This window comes from Aspergillus brunneoviolaceus (genome assembly GCF_003184695.1).
Source record: "Aspergillus brunneoviolaceus CBS 621.78 unplaced genomic scaffold BO95scaffold_48, whole genome shotgun sequence".
Taxonomy (NCBI): Eukaryota; Fungi; Ascomycota; class Eurotiomycetes; order Eurotiales; family Aspergillaceae; genus Aspergillus; species Aspergillus brunneoviolaceus.
Window position 1 is genome coordinate 276,268 of NW_020290778.1, and position 24,484 is coordinate 300,751.

At 55.4% G+C, this 24,484-nt stretch overlaps 11 protein-coding genes across 11 annotated transcripts; 5 read left to right on the forward strand and 6 right to left on the reverse strand.

Moving 5' to 3' along the window:
- The first annotated feature begins 328 nt into the window (after positions 1-328).
- On the forward strand, positions 329-1,442 carry BO95DRAFT_191272 (cornichon family protein). The gene is made up of 4 exons (XM_025580950.1): positions 329-625; positions 759-914; positions 997-1,063; positions 1,139-1,442. Exons 1-4 carry the CDS (start codon positions 525-527, stop codon positions 1,229-1,231), a joined length of 417 nt encoding a protein of 138 aa, XP_025440582.1. The 5' UTR covers positions 329-524; the 3' UTR covers positions 1,232-1,442.
- Positions 1,443-2,042: 600 nt separating this feature from the next.
- On the forward strand, positions 2,043-6,041 carry BO95DRAFT_444637 (EF hand domain protein). The gene has a single exon (XM_025586924.1). The coding sequence runs from the start codon at positions 2,172-2,174 to the stop codon at positions 5,733-5,735; it is 3,564 nt and encodes a 1,187-aa protein (XP_025440583.1). The 5' UTR covers positions 2,043-2,171; the 3' UTR covers positions 5,736-6,041.
- BO95DRAFT_444639 (WD40 repeat domain-containing protein) lies at positions 6,023-8,081 on the reverse strand. The gene is made up of 2 exons (XM_025586925.1): positions 7,911-8,081; positions 6,023-7,801 (listed from the first exon to the last, which is right to left on the reverse strand). The coding sequence occupies exons 1-2, from the start codon at positions 8,034-8,036 to the stop codon at positions 6,149-6,151; spliced, it is 1,779 nt and encodes a 592-aa protein (XP_025440584.1). The 5' UTR covers positions 8,037-8,081; the 3' UTR covers positions 6,023-6,148.
- A 134-nt stretch (positions 8,082-8,215) lies between these two features.
- BO95DRAFT_444640 (SDR family oxidoreductase) lies at positions 8,216-9,353 on the reverse strand. The gene is made up of 2 exons (XM_025586926.1): positions 8,664-9,353; positions 8,216-8,605 (listed from the first exon to the last, which is right to left on the reverse strand). Exons 1-2 carry the CDS (start codon positions 9,271-9,273, stop codon positions 8,412-8,414), a joined length of 804 nt encoding a protein of 267 aa, XP_025440585.1. The 5' UTR covers positions 9,274-9,353; the 3' UTR covers positions 8,216-8,411.
- Positions 9,354-9,576: 223 nt separating this feature from the next.
- Positions 9,577-11,654, forward strand: BO95DRAFT_417510 (uncharacterized protein; the record flags this gene model as incomplete). The annotated part of the gene is made up of 4 exons (XM_025584416.1): positions 9,577-9,754; positions 9,840-10,547; positions 10,606-10,886; positions 10,909-11,654. Coding segments are annotated over 4 exons (1,913 nt in total), but the record flags the coding sequence as incomplete, so codon positions are not given.
- Positions 11,655-12,602: 948 nt separating this feature from the next.
- Positions 12,603-13,937, reverse strand: BO95DRAFT_367159 (uncharacterized protein; the record flags this gene model as incomplete). Its single annotated transcript, XM_025582774.1, has 3 exons — positions 12,603-13,324; positions 13,402-13,779; positions 13,841-13,937. The coding sequence occupies 3 exons, from the start codon at positions 13,935-13,937 to the stop codon at positions 12,603-12,605; spliced, it is 1,197 nt and encodes a 398-aa protein (XP_025440587.1).
- A 522-nt stretch (positions 13,938-14,459) lies between these two features.
- Positions 14,460-15,594, reverse strand: BO95DRAFT_191391 (uncharacterized protein). The gene is made up of 2 exons (XM_025580951.1): positions 14,866-15,594; positions 14,460-14,790 (listed from the first exon to the last, which is right to left on the reverse strand). The coding sequence occupies exons 1-2, from the start codon at positions 15,386-15,388 to the stop codon at positions 14,762-14,764; spliced, it is 552 nt and encodes a 183-aa protein (XP_025440588.1). The 5' UTR covers positions 15,389-15,594; the 3' UTR covers positions 14,460-14,761.
- A 511-nt stretch (positions 15,595-16,105) lies between these two features.
- BO95DRAFT_500177 (putative C6 transcription factor) lies at positions 16,106-19,127 on the reverse strand (the record flags this gene model as incomplete). The annotated part of the gene is made up of 7 exons (XM_025590968.1): positions 16,106-16,531; positions 16,583-16,731; positions 16,787-18,062; positions 18,109-18,140; positions 18,205-18,415; positions 18,494-18,974; positions 19,051-19,127. 7 exons carry the CDS (start codon positions 19,125-19,127, stop codon positions 16,436-16,438), a joined length of 2,322 nt encoding a protein of 773 aa, XP_025440589.1. The 3' UTR covers positions 16,106-16,435.
- Positions 19,128-20,003: 876 nt separating this feature from the next.
- BO95DRAFT_444645 (ubiquinone-binding COQ10-like protein) lies at positions 20,004-21,043 on the forward strand. The gene has a single exon (XM_025586927.1). It carries the CDS (start codon positions 20,049-20,051, stop codon positions 20,874-20,876), a length of 828 nt encoding a protein of 275 aa, XP_025440590.1. The 5' UTR covers positions 20,004-20,048; the 3' UTR covers positions 20,877-21,043.
- A 27-nt stretch (positions 21,044-21,070) lies between these two features.
- Positions 21,071-22,258, reverse strand: sod4 (mitochondrial 37S ribosomal protein mS42). Its single transcript, XM_025586928.1, has 4 exons — positions 22,170-22,258; positions 21,932-22,112; positions 21,733-21,857; positions 21,071-21,661 (listed from the first exon to the last, which is right to left on the reverse strand). Exons 1-4 carry the CDS (start codon positions 22,227-22,229, stop codon positions 21,125-21,127), a joined length of 903 nt encoding a protein of 300 aa, XP_025440591.1. The 5' UTR covers positions 22,230-22,258; the 3' UTR covers positions 21,071-21,124.
- A 620-nt stretch (positions 22,259-22,878) lies between these two features.
- Positions 22,879-24,332, forward strand: BO95DRAFT_417526 (uncharacterized protein; the record flags this gene model as incomplete). Its single annotated transcript, XM_025584417.1, has 2 exons — positions 22,879-23,929; positions 24,119-24,332. Exons 1-2 carry the CDS (start codon positions 22,971-22,973, stop codon positions 24,330-24,332), a joined length of 1,173 nt encoding a protein of 390 aa, XP_025440592.1. The 5' UTR covers positions 22,879-22,970.
- Between the last annotated feature and the right edge of the window lie 152 nt (positions 24,333-24,484).

Genomic DNA, 24,484 nt, shown 5'->3' on the forward strand with positions numbered 1-24,484 from the left:
CAGGCTAGTTTGCACGTGAATATTGAGATGGGGTCGGACCCAACAGGTGGTGTAGATGTGGAAGAACTGACTGAGAATAAGGTCGCTTGGATTAGACTGCAGAAGGACACAGTTTCCTCTCATCAAAATTGAGCTACAGTTCTCTCTGCTCCTCAGGCTCGCAGTCGTAGTATACTGACTGGTACGTCAGTCCGTACGTCAGTCCGGGCGGGCGACATGCTGAGGATGCCATAAGCGGTGACGGTTTCCCCAGACCGGTTCACCGCCTTGGCCAGCTTCCCTTCGCGGCTTTTCCCTATCGGGGCGAATCCACAACCGACTCACTTATGAACTTCATCACCTGCTCGCATCCTCCACCCTCCCCTACTACTACTCTTTTCTCCTCTCTTCCTTTGGTCTTCCTCTCGTAATAGCGCTTACCGTCGGCCTCTATTGCTTTTCAGCACGTCTCTTACTCTATTCTTTTGAGTCTTTGCTCTTGCGGTCTTCAATAACTTTCTCCCAGCCCCATATTCTTGCCCACCATGTCCGGTGAAGCCTGGCTCTATCTGTTGGCGGTGTTGATCAACGCCGTCAACTTATTTCTTCAAGTCTTCTTCACGATTATGTACAGCGACTTGGAATGGTAGGAACTGAATCCCTTGCACATTTTGACTGGCAACAACCCAAGCCGGGGCTTGTGATCTGACTGCTTCGGCGAATGCATCGCGACGGAATCTATTCGAAGAGCGACAGCTAACTTGACTCTTCTTCTACAGCGACTACATTAACCCGATTGACCTCTGCAACCGTCTCAACGCTTATATTATCCCCGAAGCTGCTGTCCATGCATTCCTTACCATCCTCTTCGTCATCAATGGCTACTGGGTCGCTATTGTACTCAACTTGCCTCTGTTGGCGTTCAATGCCAAGAAGTGCGTTACTCTTACAACCACCGCCCTCGCAGGCGCAACGGGTCTTTTGACATGTTCGCTAACCACATTTCCCCTGCCACAGGATCTACGAGAACCAGCACTTATTGGATGCGACCGAGATCTTCCGCAAGCTCAACGTGCACAAGAAGGTCGGTTTGCCTCGCCCATCGGCTTTACGTCACACATTCTTGGCGAAGTGCTCGCTAACCATCTTACAACTATAGGAATCCTTCATCAAGCTGGGCTTCCACCTGATCATGTTCTTCTTCTACCTCTACAGCATGATTGTTGCTCTTATCCGCGACGAGTCGCACTGAATTCGCAACAAGGCGGACCACGCGATGCGCAACGGCCGCCCTGGCTAATGTATCGCGGGGCGTCAAGCCTTGTCCTTTCGTTGAAACGGCCTGGATGAAGCATGGTTCTGCAAGTATCAACCTCGCTGCTGCATTCCGATTGGGTTGGATTCGCTACACTGCAGATATCCGCTGGGATGCATTCGATGCGACCGGGCGCCTGCAGCAGGAGAACTTGTATATGATGTGACTATGAAAGATAATCATTGACGACAACGACAATGTGAAGGTGGATTTGAGCTATTGCGGTTTTGGCTTTTTTAACCCCGAACTCGAGGAGTGGATGATGGAGGAGCTTCCTCCTATCGTGCGTCAGGGCCTTGGTCCTTGAGGCTGCGTGTGTGTGTTCGTGTGTGTGTGTGTGTGTGTGTGTGTGTGTGTGTCTAACTTTGATTTGCTTTATTTCTGCTTTGGTTCTCTGATATTGTTATATTCCTTGTTGATGTCTTCAATAATGCTGTATATACCATCAGCGGCGTGACAATGAAGAGCGTACGATACCCTAGGTGATTCGGAATACCATCCATCTCCTGATGGCTCGGATGGGGTAGTTTGACATGATTTGTAGACCTCTAGGATGTCAAGTGTGGCCCTGACTAACCCGTACCTATCCATAGGCTCTTACATAGAAATATGGTCCTCTCGGTCATTGTAGACGAAGCATTCTCGAACCCGGTGGGCACTCTGTACCGCAAAGGCGGTCATGACCGCGGCTTCCGCCCGCCCAAGTCGCCGGAGAACCTCGACAAGCCCGCATCATCCAATCTGTCTACCTTGTGTCACTACGTGTCAAAAATCTGTTCACCTGATCCAGTACCCTGCATATTTCATTACCGAAGCAGGCTGATATTGACAGAAATGCTTCTGCTCGCCTAATAATCCGCTTTTTCCCTTGGCCGCTATGTCGGACGCCCGCCCTAGGTTGGCTTTGTCACGATACCGTCCGATTCTCTACCTTCTCTCCGGTGTAGCAGCAGCCTACGCAATCGTTTACATACGGCAACACCTCCTTCACCCCGGGGATACTGGCGCACATCCTTCTCCTGGTGGCTCACGTCTTCATCGCCGCCGCGCTGTGCGCCGCCAGCGACGCAACAACAGCAGTAACAATGAACTCCCCGACGAGTCCTTCTCAGCCGCGGCGGACACTCCCTCATCGCGCGCCATCGCGCACCTCGAACAGCTCGAGCGCCACAATGGTGTCTACGGAACCTTCCGTATCGAGACCGAAGATGGTCGCCGCGTGGAAAGCGGCCTCCTTCCATCTCTCCTAGCGACGCGAGACCAGCTCATGGAGCAGGTTGGGGTGCCCCAGGACCACGCGGAACGGATGCGGGAGATGATGGAAGATACTTTTCTGGAGTCTTTCCTCGCGCTGGATTTCCCATCCAGTCACCGTCTGGACGAAGGCAGCCCCGAGCGGGAGTATCTGATCGAGCAACTCCAGCGGCGGGGGATCTCACGCGCGGGCATCGAGCGGGCCCTGGTCCGGTTCAATGCGGACGATAACTACGGGGCGGATTTGCGACGACGACGGCAGAATGGGGAGCGAGTCACGCTGTCGACATCGAGCTTTCCGTACGAGACTGAGGAAGGCCAGTCGCCAACGGCCGGGGCGCCGAATACTGCGCTGGCGGACGGTGGGGATGAGACGGTCGTGGATGACCAGAGCGTCTTCTCGTGGCGCGACGGCGCGGAACACAACAATGAGGCGGCGCCGATGCGGGAGGGCCAGAACCTGCTGAACCTGCTGTATCACATCGCGGAGGACCAGGCGAGGAGGGATGGGTATATTCACCGCGGGGTGACGTGTAATAGCTGCGGTGCGATGCCGATCCAGGGCATCCGGTATCGGTGTGCGAACTGCATCGATTATGACCTGTGTGAGACGTGTGAAGCCATGCAAGTCCATATCAAGACGCACATGTTCTACAAGGTGCGCATCCCCGCGCCGTTCCTTGGAAGTCCACGTCAGTCGCAGCCGGTGTGGTATCCAGGGAAGCCCACGATGATGCCGCGCAGCTTGCCGAGATCGTTGTTCAAGCGGCTGATGAAAGAGACCGGGTTCGAGAATACCGAGCTGGACGCGCTGTGGGATCAGTTCCGGTGCCTGGCAAATCACGAATGGGAGGACGATCCGAACAAGGTGTATATGGCCATCGACCGGAAGACGTTCGACCGGTGCTTTGTGCCGAACACCTCTCTTAGGCCACCGCCCCCGAGTTTGATTTATGATCGCATGTTCGCATTCTACGACACTAACAATGACGGGCTAATTGGCCTGGAGGAATTTCTGAAGGGTATCGCGAGTCTGAACAACAAGAGCAATGACGAACGACTTCGCCGTGTCTTCCGGGGCTATGACATCGATAGTGATGGCTTCATTGAGCGGAAGGATTTCTTGCGGATTTTCCGAGCTTACTACGCTCTCAGCAGGGAGTTGACGAGGGATATGGTTGCCGGCTTGGAGGATGATTTCCTGGAAGGCGGCGCTCGGGATGTCGTTCTTGGAAGCCAGCCGATCAGTTCAGCGTTTCCTGGTAGCATTCCCAATGGGGAACCCTCACGGACGGGCGAGGGGAAACGAGTCAATCATGACGGAGACCTCGAGATTGTTGACAACGAGGGTGTACTTCGTCTCGATGGGACGGATACTGGGGACCGCTACTCGGTGATTGGTGATGCTGCCGTTCGAAGCTATTATGGCGTCACACGGCCGGTGTTGCCGACGACGCGCCACTCTGTCGCCGGTTCTGCTCATGCTTCTGGAAGCCAACCGAGAAGAGAGACGAATGTTGAAGAAGCCGGGGCTGCAGCTGATGATGCGTCCAGTTCGTCTGGAGCCAGCGACCGCTGGCCTCCCCCGGAGCACATCCGCAATGAGGACATCGTCAGTGCTCTCGGAGCTTATGTTCCGGTCCATGAGATCACAGATCCTGTTGATCGGGCTCGCATCGGCACAGCCGTATACAACAGGATGTATGCAACGGATCAAGTTCGTCTCCACGTCAGGCGCCGAATGGGGGTTCATGACCGATGGAGACGGCGGGGATTCTACACGGACGAAGAAGATGGTGCCACCGCCCCTGTTGGCTATCAAAGCGACATGGACGCGGCTAGCTCAGAGGAAGAGGAAGATAACGAGGGCGATGAATCACACGCAGCCGCATCGGAATCACACCCCCCGTCCCCTCGTTCTCGCTCCTCATCCAAGGTGCGATTCCAAGATGACCTGACGGACGACTACGACGTGAGATCGAACCCATCAACCTCATCGCGAAGCATTCTCGTGAGTGAGCGATGGGGCGGCTTCGAAGTTCCTGAAGTGGAAAGGGACGTTGGAAAGGAGATCTTGTATCAAGTCACCCAACAAGGGTTCAACGAATTGCTCGACATCCTCTTCAAGCAGAAGGAGGACCTGCTCATGGAGGTCTACGAGACTCGTGCCGAGCGTAAAATCTGGGCCCGTGAGATTGAACTTACCGAACAGATGGAGCATGGTAAACAGGCTGCTCAAGATCTCCCCATCGTGCGGCCGGAATCTGAAGCCGATGAGGACGCCGCTGAGGCGGAGGGAGCAGAGGCAGCCATGCAGAACATGCTCCGTGACAGCTCGCTGGACGACCTCCTCCAACGGGCAGGATACGCCGTCGAGGGACTAGGAAACGTGCAGGCTTTAGCTCCTCCGACGCCAGACTTGCATATCCCTGATGACCCGGTAGAGTCACTCATCGACCCTACCGAGACAAGACCTATTGCAGCAGCAGCAGCAGCAGCAGCATTGGCGTCACCATTGAATATGCCTGAGGGATCTCAGGACAACGAGGACTGGATCCCGCCTCACGCAATCTCTCCCTCCTCGCCCTCCCTCTCTGCCTCCTCTGTTGCCTCCGAAGAAGCAGCAGCAGCAGCAGCAGCAGTAGAGAGTAGGCCTTCGTCCGCCGCGTCATCATACTACGATCCCACACTCCCCCACCACCGTCCCAACGAGGAAGACCTCCTTACGACCACAACCACAACCACCTTCCACCAAACCACTAGCCGCAGCCGCAGCCGCAGCCCATCCCCATCCCCATCACCGGCTCTCCTCTCCCGCCACCGCACCGACCTCCCCACCGAGCTCCGCCTCGACCCCACCGGCTCAACCTCCTTCCCAGCGCCCACCTCCCACCTCCCGGCCTCCTCCCCCGACGCCGAGGCCACCGCCCCGAAACTCTCCCCGTCGCCCATCCAACCCCTCCCGCCCCCGTCCTCCACCCTCCCGAAACGCCCCAGTCCGACCCTGCCCCCGTCGCCGGTCACGCTGTCGCGCTGGGCGTACCTGAACCGGATCGAGCGCGAGGCCAAGGAGCGCGGCGGCAGCGGTGCGAAGCTCAACTTCGAGGAGTTCGCGCAGCGCATGGCCATGGATCGCGGCCGCACCTTGGCGTTCGTGGCGAGTTGGATCGAGATGGCGAGTTTCTAGCATCCTCGTCTGCTGTTCGGTTGTCTGGGTGGATCGGAGCATCTGTTTTGTGTGCATATTTACAGTAGTCTATTCTAGCCTTTCCGCGGTGAGAATTGGTTGGGGAGTGATTCAGCATTCACGAGATTTGGGCGAGTGGCTAAGGCAGTCAGTTGGGTGTACAGCACACATCTTTCCTTCTCTACTCTTACGTCCCTCCGTGATAGGCCAGGCAGCAACTCGAGGAAGATAGTCTATTGACGTTAAGCGTTGCAGATTGTACAGTACATAGCACATAAGTTAGTGGGGTACCTATACGTGACAATGGAAGAAAGAAAAAAAAAGCCTTCATATGGAAGCGACATTATACCATAAACTCCTTGTGTGCCTTGAAGGAATAAAAAAAACAGATAGATAAGGCCCGTAAGAGGAAATTAATCCCAGTAGCGAATAATCCCATCCAAGCCACCGGTAACAACCTTGCTGGTCTCCTGGGGATGCCAATCGAGACAGGTGGTGGCGCCGCCCTCCTTGCCGCCGGCGAGGATCTTGTGGTACATCTTGCCGGTCTTCCAGTCCCAGAAGCAGACGTAGCCGGCGCTGTCGCCGGAGGCGAGGAATTGGCCGTCGGGGGAGATGCGGATGTCGATGCCGTAGCCGGCGTTGTTGTGGCCGCGGAAGCTCTTCTTGCGGTTCTGGCGGAACTTGTCGGTGGCGCCGTAGACGACGATCTGGTTGTCGCCGGACTGGAAGGCGACGTACTTGCCGTTGGGGTGCGGGGTGGCGCGCGTGAGGGCGAACATGTAGGGCTCGGCGATGAACTTGATCGGCACGGGGATGCCGTACTCCCACGCGCGCAGCGACTTGTCGTCCGAGGTGGAGATGAAGCGCCGGTTGTCGTCCACGAAGGTGATCGTGTTGATCGCCGCCAGGTGGTGGTCGTACTCCTGGACCAGCTCGCCGGACCGCGTGTCGAACTGCACGATCTTCTTGTCGGACATGCCGGCCAGGAACTCGTGGGAGAGGTCCGGGGCCGGGTTGAACCGGATGACGTGCGGCGTCTTGCCCGTCGAGAACCGGCCCACGCACTTGCCGTACTCGGTGTCCCAGAGCTTGATCTGCCGGTCGTACGAGGCCGTGAGGAAGGTCGTCCCCGTCGGGTGGAAGTCCGTGTCCGTGATCGCCTTGCTGTGGCCCGAGAAGGTCCGCAGCAGCTCGCGCGAGTGGTACGCGTCCCAGATCTTGGCCTTGCCGTCGGCGGCCGCCGACAGGAGCAGGTGGCCCGACCGCGGGAAGAAGCGCAGCGAGGTGATCGCCTTGGTGTGCGACTTCCACGTGTGGATGAGTTTCTTGGGGATGAAGTTCTTCGTGCTGCCGGGCTCCCGCCGGAGGTCGATGTCCAGATCCTGCGGGATGTGCATGTACGTCCGGCCCTGGTAGTCGAACTGCTCGCTGCCGTGGAACTCGGTCGTCTCCGCGGTGGTCGAGTCGTCTTGGTAGTCGGTCGCCAGTTTGTCCATGGGTGGGGGGATGTGCGCGGGGGGTGCCTGGGCTGCGTCCACCTCGTCCTCATACACGTATTCTTCGTCGCTGGCCAGCTCGCGATCCTCCGCCTCGTCGCCCTCCACGGCCCGCTCGTCGTAGTAGTGGTCGTCCGACTGGTATTTCGCCCACGGGCCGAGGTAGGCGCCCTCCCCTTCGACGATGCTCGGGTCGCCCTTCCTCTGCCGCTTGGAGCGCAGCGCCGCCGAGACGGTCTTGGACGGTTTCATCTGGATCACGTCACGGCCGCCGAACTGCGCGGCGTGGGAAAGGTTGCCGACGAACTGCTCGGGCTGCGTCGGGTTGCGCGTGTAGCCGAGACTCTGGAAGGTGCGGTGCTGCGCCGTGAAGGTCGCTTCGCTGATAGCGGCCTCTTCGGCGTATCCGGTGGGCACATTCTTGCGCTTGAGGCCGTTGGCCCCTCCGATGGGTTTGAACGGGTTGGCTGGGCCTTGCGATGGTCGGGAGAGGTCGTCGTATGTGGCGTTGTAGGTCAGGGCGGTGGAGGAGGTATTAGCTAGCATCATCTGCATGTGTGCTTGATCCTGTGGGACTGTTAGCTACGCGAGGCTTTTGGAGGTGTTGTAAGATGGCGAGGAGAGTTCGAATTCCCCCAAGGCCATCCAGCGGAGAGGGGATCTCAAGGGACCAAACCTCTGTGTTCACTTCGGGCGCGGCGACAATCTTGGTCGCAGACGGCGCGGGGGGTTGGGTCTGAGGGGCGGAGGGAGTGGTGTCATCGTCGCTTGACTCATAGCCAGCTCCGAGTAAGGACGACATGACGACTGATGGGGGTTGCGATCCGAATAAGAAACTGGATCGTTGTTTATCGGAGAGATGGAATGAAGCTATCGGAGGCTGCTCTGCAACCCATCACTTTCCTCCGGGTCGGAGCCACAATGTTCCGTCCTATCTATTTATCGCTACTACAACATAACCAAGTAACAACACAGTCGACACGTTCATGCATGATGTTATATACTTCAATTAATGTGGTCCTCTATCCTGACTATATTGTTCGTACAAGGTAGCACGGAGCAAATGCATGTTACTCAATGGAAAGTATAGACACGAGAAGGGATCTGTCAATACAGTACAAACCGCACCCCCCGATGCCACTCATCTCATCTCATCAGTATCCGGAGTACTCCGTACTTAGAACCAATTCTCCTGATCTCCATTGTGGCTCAGGAACAAGCCACTATCCTCGATATCCAGATGCTCAATCACCTGAAGGACCTTTCTAACACTCTCTTCCGGCAGAATCTTGCCCTCGAGGTCAGGTTTTGCTGCCTGGAACTGCTTCAGCAAGAAGTTGTCCGCTTCCACTACCTGGGCGGGTTTCTCTCCTGCAATGATGGTATATCAGTGATCTAACCTGCTTGCAGCAAAGGGAAAGCTACTTACCCTCCCACGTATCCACCCAGCCAGGGCTCACCGCCACGACCTTGATGCCCTTCGGCGCCAGCTCCACGGCGTACTTGGCGACTTGAACATTCACAGCGGCCTTGGCGATCGAGTACGCGACCGCCACGCTGACAGAGGCCTTCTTGATGAAAGCCGTATCGGCCATCCCGGTGGAGATGTGCACGATCTTCTTCTGGGTGCCCTTCTCGATCAGGGGCAGGAAGGCGTTGGTCGCCCACAGACCGCCGTAGACATTCGTACTGAGCGACGGCTCGAAGCTGGCCCGCATGGCCTGCGCATCGAAGGGCATCTGGGTCGGGGTGTAGGACATGGAGGCCGCATCCACGGCATTGGAGTTGTGGATCAGCACGTCGAGCGTCCCGCCGGTGACGGCGGCTGCGGCCGCGGCCGCCTCAAGGATCGACTGGGGGTCTGTGACGTCGCCTTTGATGGCGTGCACGTTGGGGTGCTTGGAGGTCAGGTCGGCAATCTCGGGCGACTCAGGGTTGCGCACGATGGCCAGGACTGTGTTGTTTGTATCGGCGGCGAGTTGGCGCACGAACTCGCGGCCAATGCCCTTGGAGGCTCCGGTGATAGCGTAGGAAGACATTTTCTTCGATTGGGACGGGGAGATGGTCTGTTCAGATGACTTCGCTCAGACGAGTGGATTGCTGTGTGATGTGTTGTTGAGATCATTGTAAGAATTAGTTTCGATTTGACTTCCTTATATACTCTTCAAGTCCTCGTATACAGTGATGCTTCATAGAGTGGGCGGGAATCCAACCCGCTCCGACCGGACGATCCGTTTCCGCCCGGTCCAATTGATCAGCAAGCTGGGCCGGACCGGCGGGCATGGATCGGTCGATCCAACTCGACCGGCCGCTCCGTTCCCCGTCCTCCTTACTGGATGACATGATGAACGCCCCCATACCTGCAGTCAAGAGAAGGGCATGTGTGACATGCACCGCAGCCAAGGCGAAATGCACGCCGCAGACTGCCAACATGTGCCAGCGATGTGCTCGATTGGGCAAATCATGCACTTACCTAGACCTTCCGCAGACGAAACGGAGGCATAAGGCTGCTGCACCGAGGTAGGTCCCCACTTCCCCCACCCACACTCCCCACATACAGAACTATAGCACTCGCGGGTATTGATCATGAGATTCATGGATGCAGCCGTGTGGAGGTGCTAGAGAGGAAGGTTGAACAGCTGATGTCGCAGCTGGTTGCCTTGACTCAACCGAACGGACACACAACGTCGGACGATACGTCGACTACTACGCCCACGACCACCCACGATGGGGTTCCATCTCGGGATGCGGATGCAGATGCAGATCTGGGTTCGACAGACATTGCCGCGATGCTAGACGCGGCCAAAGACGCCTCGCACGGCCTCGATCCGCCGACCGGCTCTGCGTTGGCGGGCCAGCCGTCCCTCGTCGAGCGAGGGCTCTTGAGTGCAGCCGAGGCGGAGCGCTTGGTCACGACCTTCCAGCGCGACTTCGTGCTCACCTTCCCCTTCGTCGTGCTTGCCCCCGGCGAGACAGCCGCTTGCCTCCGGGCCCGCGAGCCGTTCCTGTTCTTGTGCGTCGTGGCCGCGACCATCGGCAGTGCGCATCCGCTGCGCAAGACCGTCGCCGCGGAGATCATGAAGCACGTCACTTGCAGGGTCGTGGAAAACTCCGAGCGAAATCTCGAGTTGCTCCGCGGTCTGTTAGTCCACTGCGCATGGTACTCGTACCCGGCAGAGAAGAACCATCCGCGACTATTGTTGTTGATTCAATTTTGTGTTTCGATGGTGCATGATCTGGGACTGCACAGGAAGCCGGCCTTAAGTGCCGATGAGCAGCGGGCGCTGCTCGGTACGTTTTGCGTATCGGTTGGGTGAGCTTTTCAGCGCTGGTTGCATGCTCTTCTTTCGGCTAACTCTGTGTTACATCAGTGTCTATAGCACGCTTGACCGCCCGATTACCATGAAGCATAATAGTCGAACCGAGGAGTGCCTCGCGGGCATAGCATCTGCCGAGCGTTCGTCGGATCGGTGGATTGCGCCGTTCATCCGCCTAGAGTCCTTCTTGGTAACAATGGATGAAGTTTACGCTTCGGTACAAGCAAGCGGCGGAAGTATGCTTGTCCAGGTCACGCGCGGCGCTCTACGGCGGCAATTCGATAGCTTGAGCGCGGACATCGAAAAGGATCTCTCAAGCTACCCTTCATCGACAGGTGCGTCTTCTATGTCCTCGAGGCAATTCGACGGAATTGACACAGACCCCCACAGCGAATGCGATCCGCATTGAGATCAAACATGCAGAGCTGCGGCTCGAGGAACTATCTCTCCGGGAGGACCTGTGGACCGCCGAGCCCGCGAGCGCAGTCCGGACGACGATGTTGATGGACCTCATCCAGCGAAGCAAGGAGCTCATCCGCACGGCCAGCCACCTCCCCGTGTCGGAGATCGCCCAGGTGAACATCACGACAACTGCCCATGTATGCGCCGCCGTGGGCTACGTGCCCACCGCCGTCTTCACCCTTCTCCGGCTCATCACTACTACTAATACCACCGACGGAGGCCCTATCAACAGCGGCTTCGCCATAGAAACCCAGGTGCGGGCCGTCGTCGACGCAGCCGACTATCCTAATCTCATCACCGAGCTCGCCAACACGCTGGACACGCAGTTCGAGGGCATGTCGACGGCAGCCAAGGAGGCGGACGTCACGGGCAGCCTGTGCTTGAAAATGCGGCTGCTCGCCCGGTGCTACCCCTACCAGATCCGGGCTGTTGTGGGCAGTGCGACTGTGCCCGCCAACCAACCCGCAGTCTCGAGGCACGATCCGTCGATGATGGCGGTTGACGCCACCAACGAGGCTACCATGCCACCACCACCCCAGATCTGGCCGTCGATCTACGGCGACGACAACTTGGAGGATATCTTCCCCGTCGATGACATCCAGTGGGATTCTCTGTTGAGCAATTTTACGGGATTCGGCTGAGGGCTAGCCGAGCCGGATTTGGGATTTCTTTTGTGGGAGGGGGGAGGGGGGTTATGTGCTTTGGGCCATTGATATACAGTGATTTCCTTTATTAATGGGGGAGCTTAACTTCTCTGTGGATATACTACACCTGTTCAGTTCTATATGCATAGGCATAAAGCCTACGTGGATCGTGACATATTGTAGGAGGTTACGAGATCCCCGGTCGTGGGATGATACCCGGTGGGAACGGGTGGAACGGGTGGAACGGGTGGAACGGGCGGAACGGATCCACCGGCGCGGGTGACCGGGTGGAATGGAGTGGAGTGGAGGGAGTTGGCAGTCTGAAAAGATCGGGGATGGATTTCTAATTAGCACTGGGGAGATTATGCATCCACTTCACTGCTCGTAAGTCTAGACGATGGCATGCAGTGTGTTCCTGATCCTCGTAGAAATAGTTAGGAAATTCAAATATCTTTGCTGAATTTCGGTCGACGATACTCCCCGCTGCGGGCTCAATCACCAAAGTTCGGTGTCAAGCCGCATCTAAAGTGTGAGTGAGCATGGTAAGGGCACGTGCTTAGGTGGGTATAGTAAATATTCGGCAATATACATGCGACAGAGTAGGGGAGGTTTTAGATTTCGAATTGCAAAGAACCTAGGTGTTAATGTGCCGTGGAGATTCGGCATGCAATTTACAGGGTAAAGTCATGTGTGTAGGCCGATTTCAACATTATGAAAGCAGTGGGATTGTGAAAGACTCTATAGTCACTCTGTGCGAGCTAGCTAAGGCTATTGACATCTAAGCCTGAAAAGAGTCTCATGAAACTTCTTCCAGGGCCGGTTGTTACGAAGAAGACAAAAGATGGGACGGAGCAACGCCCTTACCACATTACTTACTAGCTAATCTGAGCAGGACATTCAACTGCCTCCTAAGGGAGTCCCCCGAACTTTTCTCCATAACAGGCGTCAAGAGCATGAGACCCCCTCCCACCGCATGCTGCACTGCCTGCCCTCCCTGCCGCGGATCGTGACAGGACAGGTCCCGGGCAGGCCTACTCCAGTCCAATTGGCAGCGATGGATTGCAAATGGCTACGGAGCTTCGAATCCCCATCGGCCAGGTCCAATGAATCTCGGCATCGAAATAGGCCACTCAGGTTACGATCCAGATTCATCGCCTCATGTGCCAAGTGACTGTCGTGCTCCACTATGCACATCTCGTAGTACCTGGACCGAGCAAGTGTACATTGTAACCTGAGGGCACTTTGCTTTTGCTCCGAACTCCAAGAAGCAAAACCAGCTAAGCTGGGAAGCGGATCGCCCGGATTGTAGCTGGGAGGGGTTGCTAAGAACCTGGGGAATCGCGTTTGGAGAAACAGGGGGAGGATTGCGGCGGACCACCAGCTGATTATCCCAAGAATTCTTGTAGTGGCCGAAACGAGAATGTTGTCAAGCGATAGACCCGGATGCCGTAAGGTGGGCTTGGAGACCTTTAGGATGCGGTGATCCGAGCATAAAATAGGTAATATGGTCGAAATGCTCTCAAGCAAGTCCTGGCCCTCTGGGTCCGGAAGGTCGGGGCTTTCGTGCATTCTGGATTGAAGTTCGCCCCCTTCATCCTTTTGACAGGTTTGCTTTGTCCTTGTCTTTAATTGAGTTGACGATGATGCAAGCTCTGCGAGTGATACCCCTACAACAACAATTAAGAGATGTTGGGGATGTCCTGGAGGGTGAACCAAAAGGCGGGGCGAGGAAGAGACCACTAACAGGGGCCGGAAGTGCCTGAATCCCGGGATGATTCACCACCACCCTGCTTTGAGCGCGCATTACACAACGGCCCGACGCAGAAAGAGTCGGCGCTGTCTAGCGCGTCCGAGACGGGATGATACCTCAGGTTAGCAGGCTCAGAGCCCCGGAGATAGAGTGCCCCATAGGCCGGAAACTCCAGACAGGCAAGCTCCTTTTCCATAGCGACGACCTTCTCGATAATACTGTACCGTTGCAGAGTGCTCAGCCCCTCCCAGATCCCATCCAAGGCGACCCCGGGAGTCTTGTCCATGATGATATATTCCGACCCGATTTCGTTTGCCGAGTCTGCGTTCCACGCAAGAACGCGTGGAACCGGCAGGGACGTCGACTGACGCACTTGGGAGGGGACGTCAGCATCAAAAAGATCTGTATTGCGTTGCGGGAGGAGGGAGCAGACAGAATTTGAGCGTCGCCACTTCAGAGGCGGTCGCGAAGCAACCTGATCCAGCAATTGTCCGAGGTGTCTTCACAAGAACTTCACGCCTATCATCCATGGTAAGCAGGAAAGCCCTGTGGGACTTTCCTTCGATTATATCCACACATCTACAGTTGAAAGACCCGTCATCAAGCAGGGTTGAAGCCAAGCGACACACTCTGGTGATGTCGGCCTTGGAAGGCATGATTGAGTCCGATTCTTTGGCGGTCGCCAAGTGCGCTGGTAGATGGCGAGCACAACGAGCCCAGGCTAAGCCAGGTGGATTCGTTCGCTGCAGTACAGGCCGCCTAATGCGCCTCAGCATAGTGTGCTCTCATCGAGAAGTAAGGCCGGGCCTTGAGAGAAAATTGCAGTGCTTTGCTTGCTTTGTAGGCCGTGAGGATTTTTCCGTTCAGCAAATTACTAGCAAAAGGATCAGATAGGACTGGATAGGTAGAAGGGAACAGAGGAGGAGCGGGGGTGCGAGAGCAACAAAGAAACAAGGGGTCTAGATCATGTGACATTTGTTCAACACGAGGACTGTGGTTATACAATTTCTAGCATAGCAAAGAGCAAGAATAACTGCTAATCACTTATCCGAAAGAAAATGGTCGATGATGGTAATAACACCACTCACTCCTACTACTGCCTAGTTAATACTCCACAGCTGTCTCCAACATACTTGGCACTCCGTCTATAAGTGACAGCACCCACCCCCCAATCAGATGGAAGCTACCCGTAACCAAAATCTCAGCCCCTGGCTCCTTCAAAGCTCCATTGTAAATCTCTTTGACATAGTCAACGGCATCTTCAATCGAGGGCAGCCACGTCACCTCCGAGTCAGGATCTAGTTCTTTCCAGACTGTCGCTAACTTCTTCTGTAGGATCAGTCCCTGAAGTGCATCAGGATGGACATTGTGAGTAATCGACTTCTTTTAAGACCATGCTTATTAGCGTCGTTTCTTGCCAAAGTCCTGCCTGCCCAACGGGAGAGCTCATTCACATACCAAGATTGCAAGACTGGTCTGTGTACGTGTTATTCGCACAGAAAACCGCGTATTGAAAGACAACACCAAGCTTGGTGTATATAATACGATGAACAGTTCTGAGTAGCGCGATAGGGTCCCTCGATGAATGCTGCTGGTTGAAGATTAGCTCCCGCGGCAGGTTTTTGGTCCCTGATACCCGTCCAAACCAAGAGCAGGCGACTTCAAGGCTCTCGTGGGTGTGAGCACCATCCAGATACCAGTGCTGCTGACCCGTGACCAAGGTCTGGCATCTCCCTTTCCAATCCAGGTTCTCAAGCCCTTGTCCAAACAAAGCAGGAAGTCTGTCGAACTCGCAGCAATCATCGGCGGCGGCAACCCCGAGCCTTGTGAGCACGGTTTCCGCCAACCTAATAGCGAGAGAAGCATTTTGCCTCTGGAAATGCTCTGCAGGCTTGATGTCAAGGCCGTGAACCGCAGCGAGTACTTCAACAATGTTAAGGTGGGTTCCCCTTTCGATGGCCCGTTCCTGCAGCACATCCATCGCCTGTGGGACCTGAGGTACCGTGAAGGCCGGACAGCCCTTCTTAAAAATTCCTGCTTTATGCCACGCAATCTAATCGATCGTATTCCCGAGCGCATTAACATGGTCGATTCCGAGGGAGCTGATCCCCGTAACTGCGGGGTTCGCGAGAACATTGGTGGAATCCCATTATCACTTCCTGGTTTGGTTGTTAGCTGGAATCGGTCATGGAGGCCATTTGTCGCTGGAATTGAACGCACAATTTAACTCGGTGCTGTTTTCGCCATCTTTGTACAACTAGCAATCTAACAGCTATACATGTTTACCCCATGCACGGTAGGCAGCAACGGTTCCTTTATATCGGCACAGGCTCAACAATGAAAGTCCCAGTTCCCGTGAGCTGGATATGGTGTAAAACTTTATTCTCTTTCATCGGCTACTTATTGAAAAGAAGGTCAATAATTTGAAACAACATTGGATCCCACGGAGTACAGAGTCGACTGAAGAGATTAGAAATTATGGACGAGGTAGCGAGCGATTGCCGCCGAGCAGCACTGTAGCGGGATGGGACGAAGCCGTGCGAGCTTTTTGAGACATCTTGCTTGTCATTCAGAAATAGCGGTGTGAACAAGCAGGGCATTCATCCTCTGTGAAAGTGTAGGATGTTTCAGAACGCTGGGTTAGTCTCGTATGGTCAGTGAGGACAACTCTTGTGGCCAGGCTCACTACCCAATGGATCGAGTGGCAGCACACGAGGAATCTCGAGACTGCATGTCTCACCACCTGTCAAGAGGCTGTTAGCTCTGTCTCTTCACCCGTACACGACCTTACGCCAATGGCAAGTCTAGCTCGAAATCATCGAACTACAAGGATACCAGCGTTGAATTGTGAAGCTGCCGCTGACAGTTCGATGGAAGGGCTGCCCTTCGTCCTTAAGGAAATTGAGTCATGCATTGTTGGCTCGCGGTTGCCTTCCCGCAATAGAACTTATTGTATCACTTCGTCTCAAGTTATCTGAGGAGTCATAATCAGGCTTGTAGTTGCCCCTTCGCAGTGGTATGTAGCTGGCTAATTTTCTTGAAGCGTATCGTTGAACTCCGGTTGGGTCCATGTACTACCTGGATTCGGTCTCTCAACACCTTGTATCTGTAGATCCCACAGGCGCTACGTCAATTAGTACTACACATCGATCACTCTCCAAAAGAATAAACTCACCCAATCCATGTTCGTAGGCATATCCAGCATATCGCCGATGACGTCCAGAGAAGCATAGCCCGGAGTTACGCCGTCCATCGGCTGGAAGTCCTGCGCATCTAGCGAGTTTGCACCCTCCAATTGCCAGCTTCCATACGCCGGGGGATAAGCTACATTCTTCTGTCAGAGCAATTTTCAGAATCCAATAGTTCCTGGCGTACTTACCTGAGATGCTTGGCTGCTGCTGCTGCTGCTGATCCTCCTGCCCCGAACGCTGCTGCTTCACCCAACGAAGCATGATCGTCATTGCGGCATACCCCAGCTGCGCATCTGCTGACCGTCTACGCATCTTATCAAATATCTCATGCGACATCTCCAACGCCGACAACAGCTCCTCCTGACCCCGAACCACCACCGCGAGATCATCATTCGTGCCTCCACCGAGCGGTGGCGTCCCTGTGCGCTGATGTGACAATTCCAGACAAATGATCATGGCTGCGAGCAGATAGTCTGCATATTGCAGCGCGTTGGGGAACAGTCTATCCCGGTATAACAGCCCCCCTGGCTGCGTTTCGTGGTGGATATCTGCTTGGTGGCGAAGAATATCCTTCGAGGAACTCATGCACACCCACCGTGAGTAGGCATAGCGGAGGTTGTTGTGGTCTTCGCCCAGATACCTCCGGTGCAACACACACCGCGCCTTCAAGTACAGTAGCTCCAAAGTGTATCGCCGGAAGATGAGGTCGGAGGGATCCGCAATGCACTGATTGACAGGACGCATCTTGAAAGTGGAAGGCACCTGATCGTGTGCTTCGTCAAGTTGACGGTCGAGAGCCTGGGTCACCTCGTAGGTAACGGGCTCGCGCGAATATGCTAGATCTGAGATTTTGCCGAATATAGTCATAATACGTGACTTGGCACGGGTGTAGGACACCAACGTAAAGATTTTATCAGGGCGGGAAGGGGGTAGTTCCTCGGTGCTCTCATCGAAGTCCTCGTCGGATATGTTGCGGGGTAATTCCACGTCATGTTGCCAGTCTTGGATTGTTCTGGGGACGCCAACCTGGAAACTGATTAAAGTGTCCAGTTGTCGAAGAATGGTCCAGACACGTCGACGCATCTCGCCGTCAAAGGCGGACATGTCGGGAAAGTGCTTGGGGTCTCGATGGTAGCCTGCTCGGATGGCCAAGCGGATTGTGATACCGAGAAGAAACGAAACCCCGACTTGTGCGTCGTCACTCCGGAGGAACTCGCTCATAGTGTAGAGAAACAGTGCCTCGACTTTGTACCTGGCAGGCGCGGTATAATTCGACTGAACAAGACATTGTGCTGTGAGCTTGCGGAACGAATTCTGAGCCTCAGCAGGGTCCTGAGGTGATAGGGGCGTCGGGTCTCCACTTCGCTGATTGAAGGCAAGCGCCATTGCGATGCAGGCAGATAATAGAGCTAGCCATGGCAAGGAGACTTCATGCGGGCGGTCCCAGAACTTATTGTACTGCTGCTGTCAGTTGCGACAGCAAGCAGAACTTTGCCTCCCGACTACTTACCTCTTTTTGAAACGTTGGAATGTGCGTGATGCCTAGAAACCAAGTATCAGCAGGGCTTTTTATTGCTCTGGATATAGTGAAGAACAAAGAACCCACCAATCACAGGCTCTTTGCAATTAAGCCACTGCGCCACCAGGCGATCAGTCACCGGCCGCGGCGGTATTTGTGCCAGCAGCTCCTCCTTTCTGAGGGGTTTGTGCAGTCCTAACAGCAAAGTTGGTGCAGTCACGCTCTTTTCATCCTGCTGGGCAAGCTCGTCGTCTGAGTGTACTTCTTGTTCGCGCAAATACTCCCTCACTTCGCTGATCTACCCAAAGATTAGTTGGGCCTTCTCAAAGTGGCAGGAACAAGGCAACAGGTTATAGTTAGAAACCAAGTAACATACCTCCTCCAGTACAGCTCTCCAGTGAGCCCCATCAACGTACCTCGTTCCAGCTTCTTGGGCCACCAGCTTCCCCGGGGGGTCAGACGGCGATTCCTCCGGTGTCAGAGGATGGGGCCTTGACGCCAGCCCCACCCCTGATATGCGTTGACTCTCATCAGTCCCAGTATCATCCGTATGGATCCGGGTCGAGTTCGCGAAGGGTGCTTCTCCAGCGTTGGTCAATTCCAGAGCGGCGAAGTTCACCTCTTCTTGCCCGGTTCCCGCGCCATCCCCATTTGTCTCCGTGGGCTGCTCCAGCATCTTTTGCTGCGTTAGTGATAAGATCAGGTTCTCTAGGTGTTGCAACCGATCCTGGACATGTGTGGGACTCGCGCGCCCTTGCGAGGTCTTGCCTCGCGGTCCGCGGCCGACAAAGGTGCAGGAGTTGGCCTCGCCACGCTTCCTGCAGTTGGTGCAGGGGTGGACGCGGCAGCATTTCAATCTGTGGAAGGCATTAGTGACTTCTCATGAGATTACAGAGTCTGAAAGAACAGATGTGGATGCCATCGTTGGGACACTTGCTTGCGCGCTCTACATGCTGTACAAGATAGTTGAACACGGGTGCGTTTGGTTTCTCGGACGGGGAGAGCGTCATGTAGGTCTGTCATTTTGAGCGGCGGTACCTTTGCAGGCAGTGCTTATAATGAATCTAAGTAAAGTATGTCTTTTGAGGTTAAGGCGTTCTGTGTGACATGTAGACATCTTCCGGTAGGATGATGATGAGGTGAGCTTGTGATGGCGAAGTAGGTGGCTTGCGCTCTTACCATCGATAACTAGCCCCGGGTTTATCTCCGCAATAAGTCCGATATACTCGTATGCTCGTTCTATACATGGTTTGCCCATGCCACAAAAGCTTGGGTGGAAAAGTCGACTGATCACTACGGTAAATATTCCCATTGTAGTTCTATACATGGGATAATTGAAGGGAGCCTAAGAATGAGGGAGCCTCTCTTATTAATTCTGCCTACATAGGCTACACCCAGCGCTCGAGGTCTCTCGATATATTTTGTTGCTGAGGTAGTGGCAATGATCTTGAAGGAGAACCTAAAGCCTCTGGGTATTAATGTATGTACTCTCTTGATCAAAGTTCTTGTGAGAGTATAGAAATACGCCGTAAATAGTAGATCATCAAGATAGGCATTGATGAGCAGCAGTTAGAGCAAAATATAGATTTGGGGTGAGACATAAGCCGGTGCTATACCATCCGGAAGACATACAGAGATCAACCATTTAAGATAACTCGCCCATCTAGCATGAGAAGAGATGCAAAGAATGAAAGTCAGCTCAATGGGAGGTTTTTATTCGAATTTACAGTAGCTGAATGACTATATCTGCAGTAGCAACGATAAACCGCGGAACAAAATCCGCCTCGGAAGCGGACCAAACAGGCAAATTGGAGTTACAGCAAGCACCCCAGAAAAAAAGCCCCGATGCGCCGCGACCCATCCTCAACTCTCTCGCCCATCGCCCCACAGTCCATAATCAATTGATTCCACCAACCTCCCCGAACAACAAGATGCGCATAACACTCCTAACCACCACGCGGCACCTCAAGCCCACCCCTCGCCGGTTACTAATCCGGGGCACCCAACAACCGCTATCAACACTGACCACACATCCTCTCCGTACCACCACAACGACGACTACACAACCCAGCAGCAGCAGCAACACCAACACCCTCACAAACCAGCCCCAATCCTCCCACCCCACAAACCAACACCAACGTCGAACCTTTCTCTCCTCCTTCCTCCCGGGCAGCGGCTCCAGTGGCTCCGATAACGATTCCTCCTCCCGCACCCGCCGCCTAACCGCCACCCGCACCCTCCCCTACTCGCCCGCCCCTCTCTTCGAAGTCATCTCCGACGTGCAGTCCTACTCCTCCTTCCTTCCCTTCCTCACCGCCAGCACCGTCACCCACCGCGACCCCACGACACAATACCCAACGCGTGCCTTCCTGACGGTGGGCTACGGCCCGCTCAGCGAGACCTTCACCTCGAAGGTGGATTGTGATCCCCAACGGCTGACGGTCACGGCGCAGAGTGGGGCGCGGTTTGGCGTGGCGAAGAAGGACGGGCAGGCTGTGAGTTCCGGAGGAGGGGGTGGTGGGTTTGGGTTCCCCGGGGCGGAGGAAGGCATCTTCGAGTATTTGAGTACCAAGTGGGAGTTGGCGGATGTCACTGCGGAGATGGGTGGAGGTAGGAGCATGACCAGGGTGCATTTGGAGATTGGGTTCGAGTTCAAGAATCAGTGGCATGCTACCATGATGAGTGCGGTTGAGGGCCAAATGGCTGGGGTCATGATAGAGGCGTTCGAGAAGAGGATGGGGGAGGTGGTTGGGCGGTGATACTTTTTTGATACCAGAATATCGTGACGGTACTAGACACATATAGAGGAGAGGGGGTTCGTGTTCATCATGAGATATAATCAAGGGAGACTCTCTTTTGTCTATATTCCAAGGGGAAATGCTTGTACTTGATTAGACCATAAATGCCAAAGAGAAAAAAGAAAAGAAAAGAAAAGAAAAGAAAAGAAAGAGAACCCATGTGTATAATACAATTTATCGAACCATCATCCGGATTGGGTGAAAAGAAATTACGACATCATGCCCAGACTGCGCCCCCAGGCGGTGTTGGGGTTGCGCGCCCCCCGGTTGACGCTGATCTTGTTGTAGTTGTCAGCCACCACCTCCCAGTTGATCCGGTCCCACCACCGCTCCAGGTACTCCTCCTTGCCGGCGATACCGTAATCCATCATCCACACATGCTCCCAGGTGTTGACACACAAGATAGGCTGTACATCGATGGCTCCAGGAGCCATGCTCTTCTGGTTGGGCGCGTGGGCGCCCATCGCGCCGGCGTACTGGTTGCCCAGCGGGGTGTCGGGCGTATGGGTGGCCATGTCAACGGCTTGGCGGCGCGAGTGCGCGGCAGGGTAAGGAGAGCCGGCGTTGTACGTGCAGAAAACGTGCATCATCCCCTCGCGCTCCAGGTTCTTGGCCAGCCAGACGAAACCGGGACCGAACATCGCGTTGGCCGTGGCCAGGAAATCGAGCTTCAGTGACTCGACCGACGAGCACGTTTCTGTGATGTCTTTCTCGAGCTTCTCGGGCATCTCGGTTTTGCGGGGGGACTGTTTGTTATGCGATTAGGCTTTGTGTTTTTCTGTGCTAAGGACGGATTCGCTCAAGGTCTGGGTCGTACCAGGCAATTGAAGAAGAAGTGGTTATTGTGAGCCATTGAGGCGTAGTTGAAGACGGAGGCCATCTCCGGACGCCGGGAGTACTTGACCAGCAGTTCTCCGGGCTTCGCGTCGGCATCGATGGTGTCTATTAATCCAGGTATCTATTAGAGTCCGAGTGTGTTTCATGGACCGAGCAAGGTCCGCGGAGCTGGCACTCACCCTGCGTCAACAGGTTCAGCTTGTCGACAAGGAGGGTTTGGTATTGCGTCCAGGAGAAGTCGAACGCCTCTGGTGACATGAACTCTGCGATACCGTTGCCCCGGTATTCATTTTCGTAGGCGAGGGTAGGCACGCGGTGGATTGCACGGCTCTGGATGCGTGGGAGCGCGGAGACAGGCTTCTGTCCGCACTGTTAGTGAAGGCGCCCAATCAGCCGGAAAGACAGAAAAGAGCTCACCGCAGTGAGGGAGGAGGCTGCACGCAGCGCAGACTGCGGCCGGAGGAGTCGGTTCAGCATGATGATCTGGGGGTGGAGTAATATGTTAAGGGAGGTCGTGCTTGACACAAGCAGCAGCAATTCCAAACCGCAGAATTTCCTCCGCTCCAGATTGAGAGATTACCTGTTTCGGCTTAGACCGAGTGAGGTAAGCAGGCGCCAACATCGGCCAATCAGCGGACCGCGATTTACTTCTGCATCAAACCGCCCAGCTTGAAACAACAACATTCAAATAGAGAAGTACACACTGCCTACGCGCCGGGCTTTCTGGTAATCTGCAACAGTCAATTAGACTTCTCATCCAGTCCGAGCCCAAAGATCCCGTTCTGGCGCCTAGACCTCTCTTCATTATTAGCCCGTCGGTCATGGGCCCCACGTTTCGTCGCTATTCTGGGACTCGGCGCCTGCTACCTACCGTCCTGGATCCTTAGATCCTGATAGTACGATGCGTGCAGAAAGGTTTTGGGCAGCATGTTGCGAGCAACGGGGAGGGAGATCTTCTTCAGGACTTGCTTTTTCCTGCAAGACAATTCGAAGCGCTCTTTGTCTGGTACTGGCTCGTCTCGTCGTTTCTTCCACTCTCAAACCCATTGTCTTAGACACTTTCTTTCATTGAAGCACAACACTCTTTGACTCACCATCCGACCCTTGCCCAGCCGATATACCAGCAATAGTCCTCTTACGCTCCTTTCTTGACTCTTCTCTCATTTCATCCTATTGCAAGAAAGTTCTACCAGGTCCTCTCTCGTGCCAACCATCACGATGATCACGCACAAGGGCAACTCGTCCCGACTACTACTATTATTCGGGTTGCTCGCTTCAACGATATCGCCAACGCAGGCCGTTGGCATCCTGCTGCCACGAAGCAGCGACACCTGTCCCAGCGACTACACACAATGCTCGAGCAGCGGTCTTCCTAGCACCTTCTGCTGCCCCAGCAGCTCCACCTGCATCAGTCTCGACGACGGCAGCTCCGCCATCTGCTGCCCAGCCGGGCAGAGCTGCGACTACATCGAGCCCATCACCTGCGATGTACAGCTGCAGAACGCGACCTCCCACCCCAAGAACAGCGTGCACACCACCCGCCTCGACGATAGCCTGGCCAAATGTGGCTCGAAGTGCTGTCCCTTCGGCTACACCTGTACGGGGGACTCGCTCTGCAGCATGGACACATCCACCGCATCCACCGCAGCAGCATCCAGCGCTACCTCCTCAACCACCTCCTCCACCACATCCTCCTCCTCCTCATCCTCCCTCGCAACCGCCATCTCCGCCACAGACCCCCGCGTCTCCACCTCCTCAGCCGCAGACAACACCAACACCAACACCACCACCAGCGCAACAGCAACACAGCTAAAATGCCCACAGTACCCCACAGCAGCCGTCCTGGCCGGCTTCTTCCCCGGCGCCCTCCTCGGCGTAACGGCCACCCTCCTCTCCCTCCTCCTGTACCGCCACCACTGCCGCAAGAACCTGCCCCCGTCCGCCAAGATCGCCCAATTCACCCACCGCTCCTCCAAGGGCACCCTCATCGGGATCTCCTCGCCCATGCCCTCAGAGGAGACAGCCTACCGCACCGACTTCCTCCTCCGGCGGACGCAATCCCGAACCTCGAAGGCCACAACCACCGGCTCCCGGTCGCGGTCGCGGTCCCGATCCCGCTCCATGATCCAGAAGACCGGCGGCCGGGTCCGGAGTCTGTTCAACCCCCACAACCCCGTGTACCAGCGGGAGGGCACCACCGCGAGGGGGGTGGGCGGTGGTGCCGGCGTCGAGACGGCGCTGGTGCCCGAGAGAGGCGGAGGGAGCCGAGTCCCCGTGCCGGTGCCGCCGCTGCCGCTCAACATCAACGGGAATCTCGTGGTGAAGCAGACCCAGCAGGACGGGAAAGGCGGCGTGGCGACCTACAGCTCGCCGCCGGTGATCCCGGCGTTGCCCCGGACGGAGAGTATTCGGGTGTATACGCCGCCGGGCGTGTTTGCGACCACAGGGGTCCTGAAGCCGGACGCGTATCCGACGAATCCCAGGGCCATGGAGGCGTTTTCGGAGGACCCGGAGGGCTCGGGTGGTGGTGGCGGTGGGTTGAGTAGAGGGAGTTCGAGGTTGGGGTCGCAGCGGAGGTAGATGATTTCATGGCTGTATGATTCAGTGTATGTATGTATACTGTTGATTTTGTGGTGGTATTTGAGTATAGCGTTTTTCTTTTTTCATGTTTGGGTTTTGGCCTTTGGCCTGTCTTAGGACGGGTATGCGTTGTTGCATGGTTCTGCCTCTTG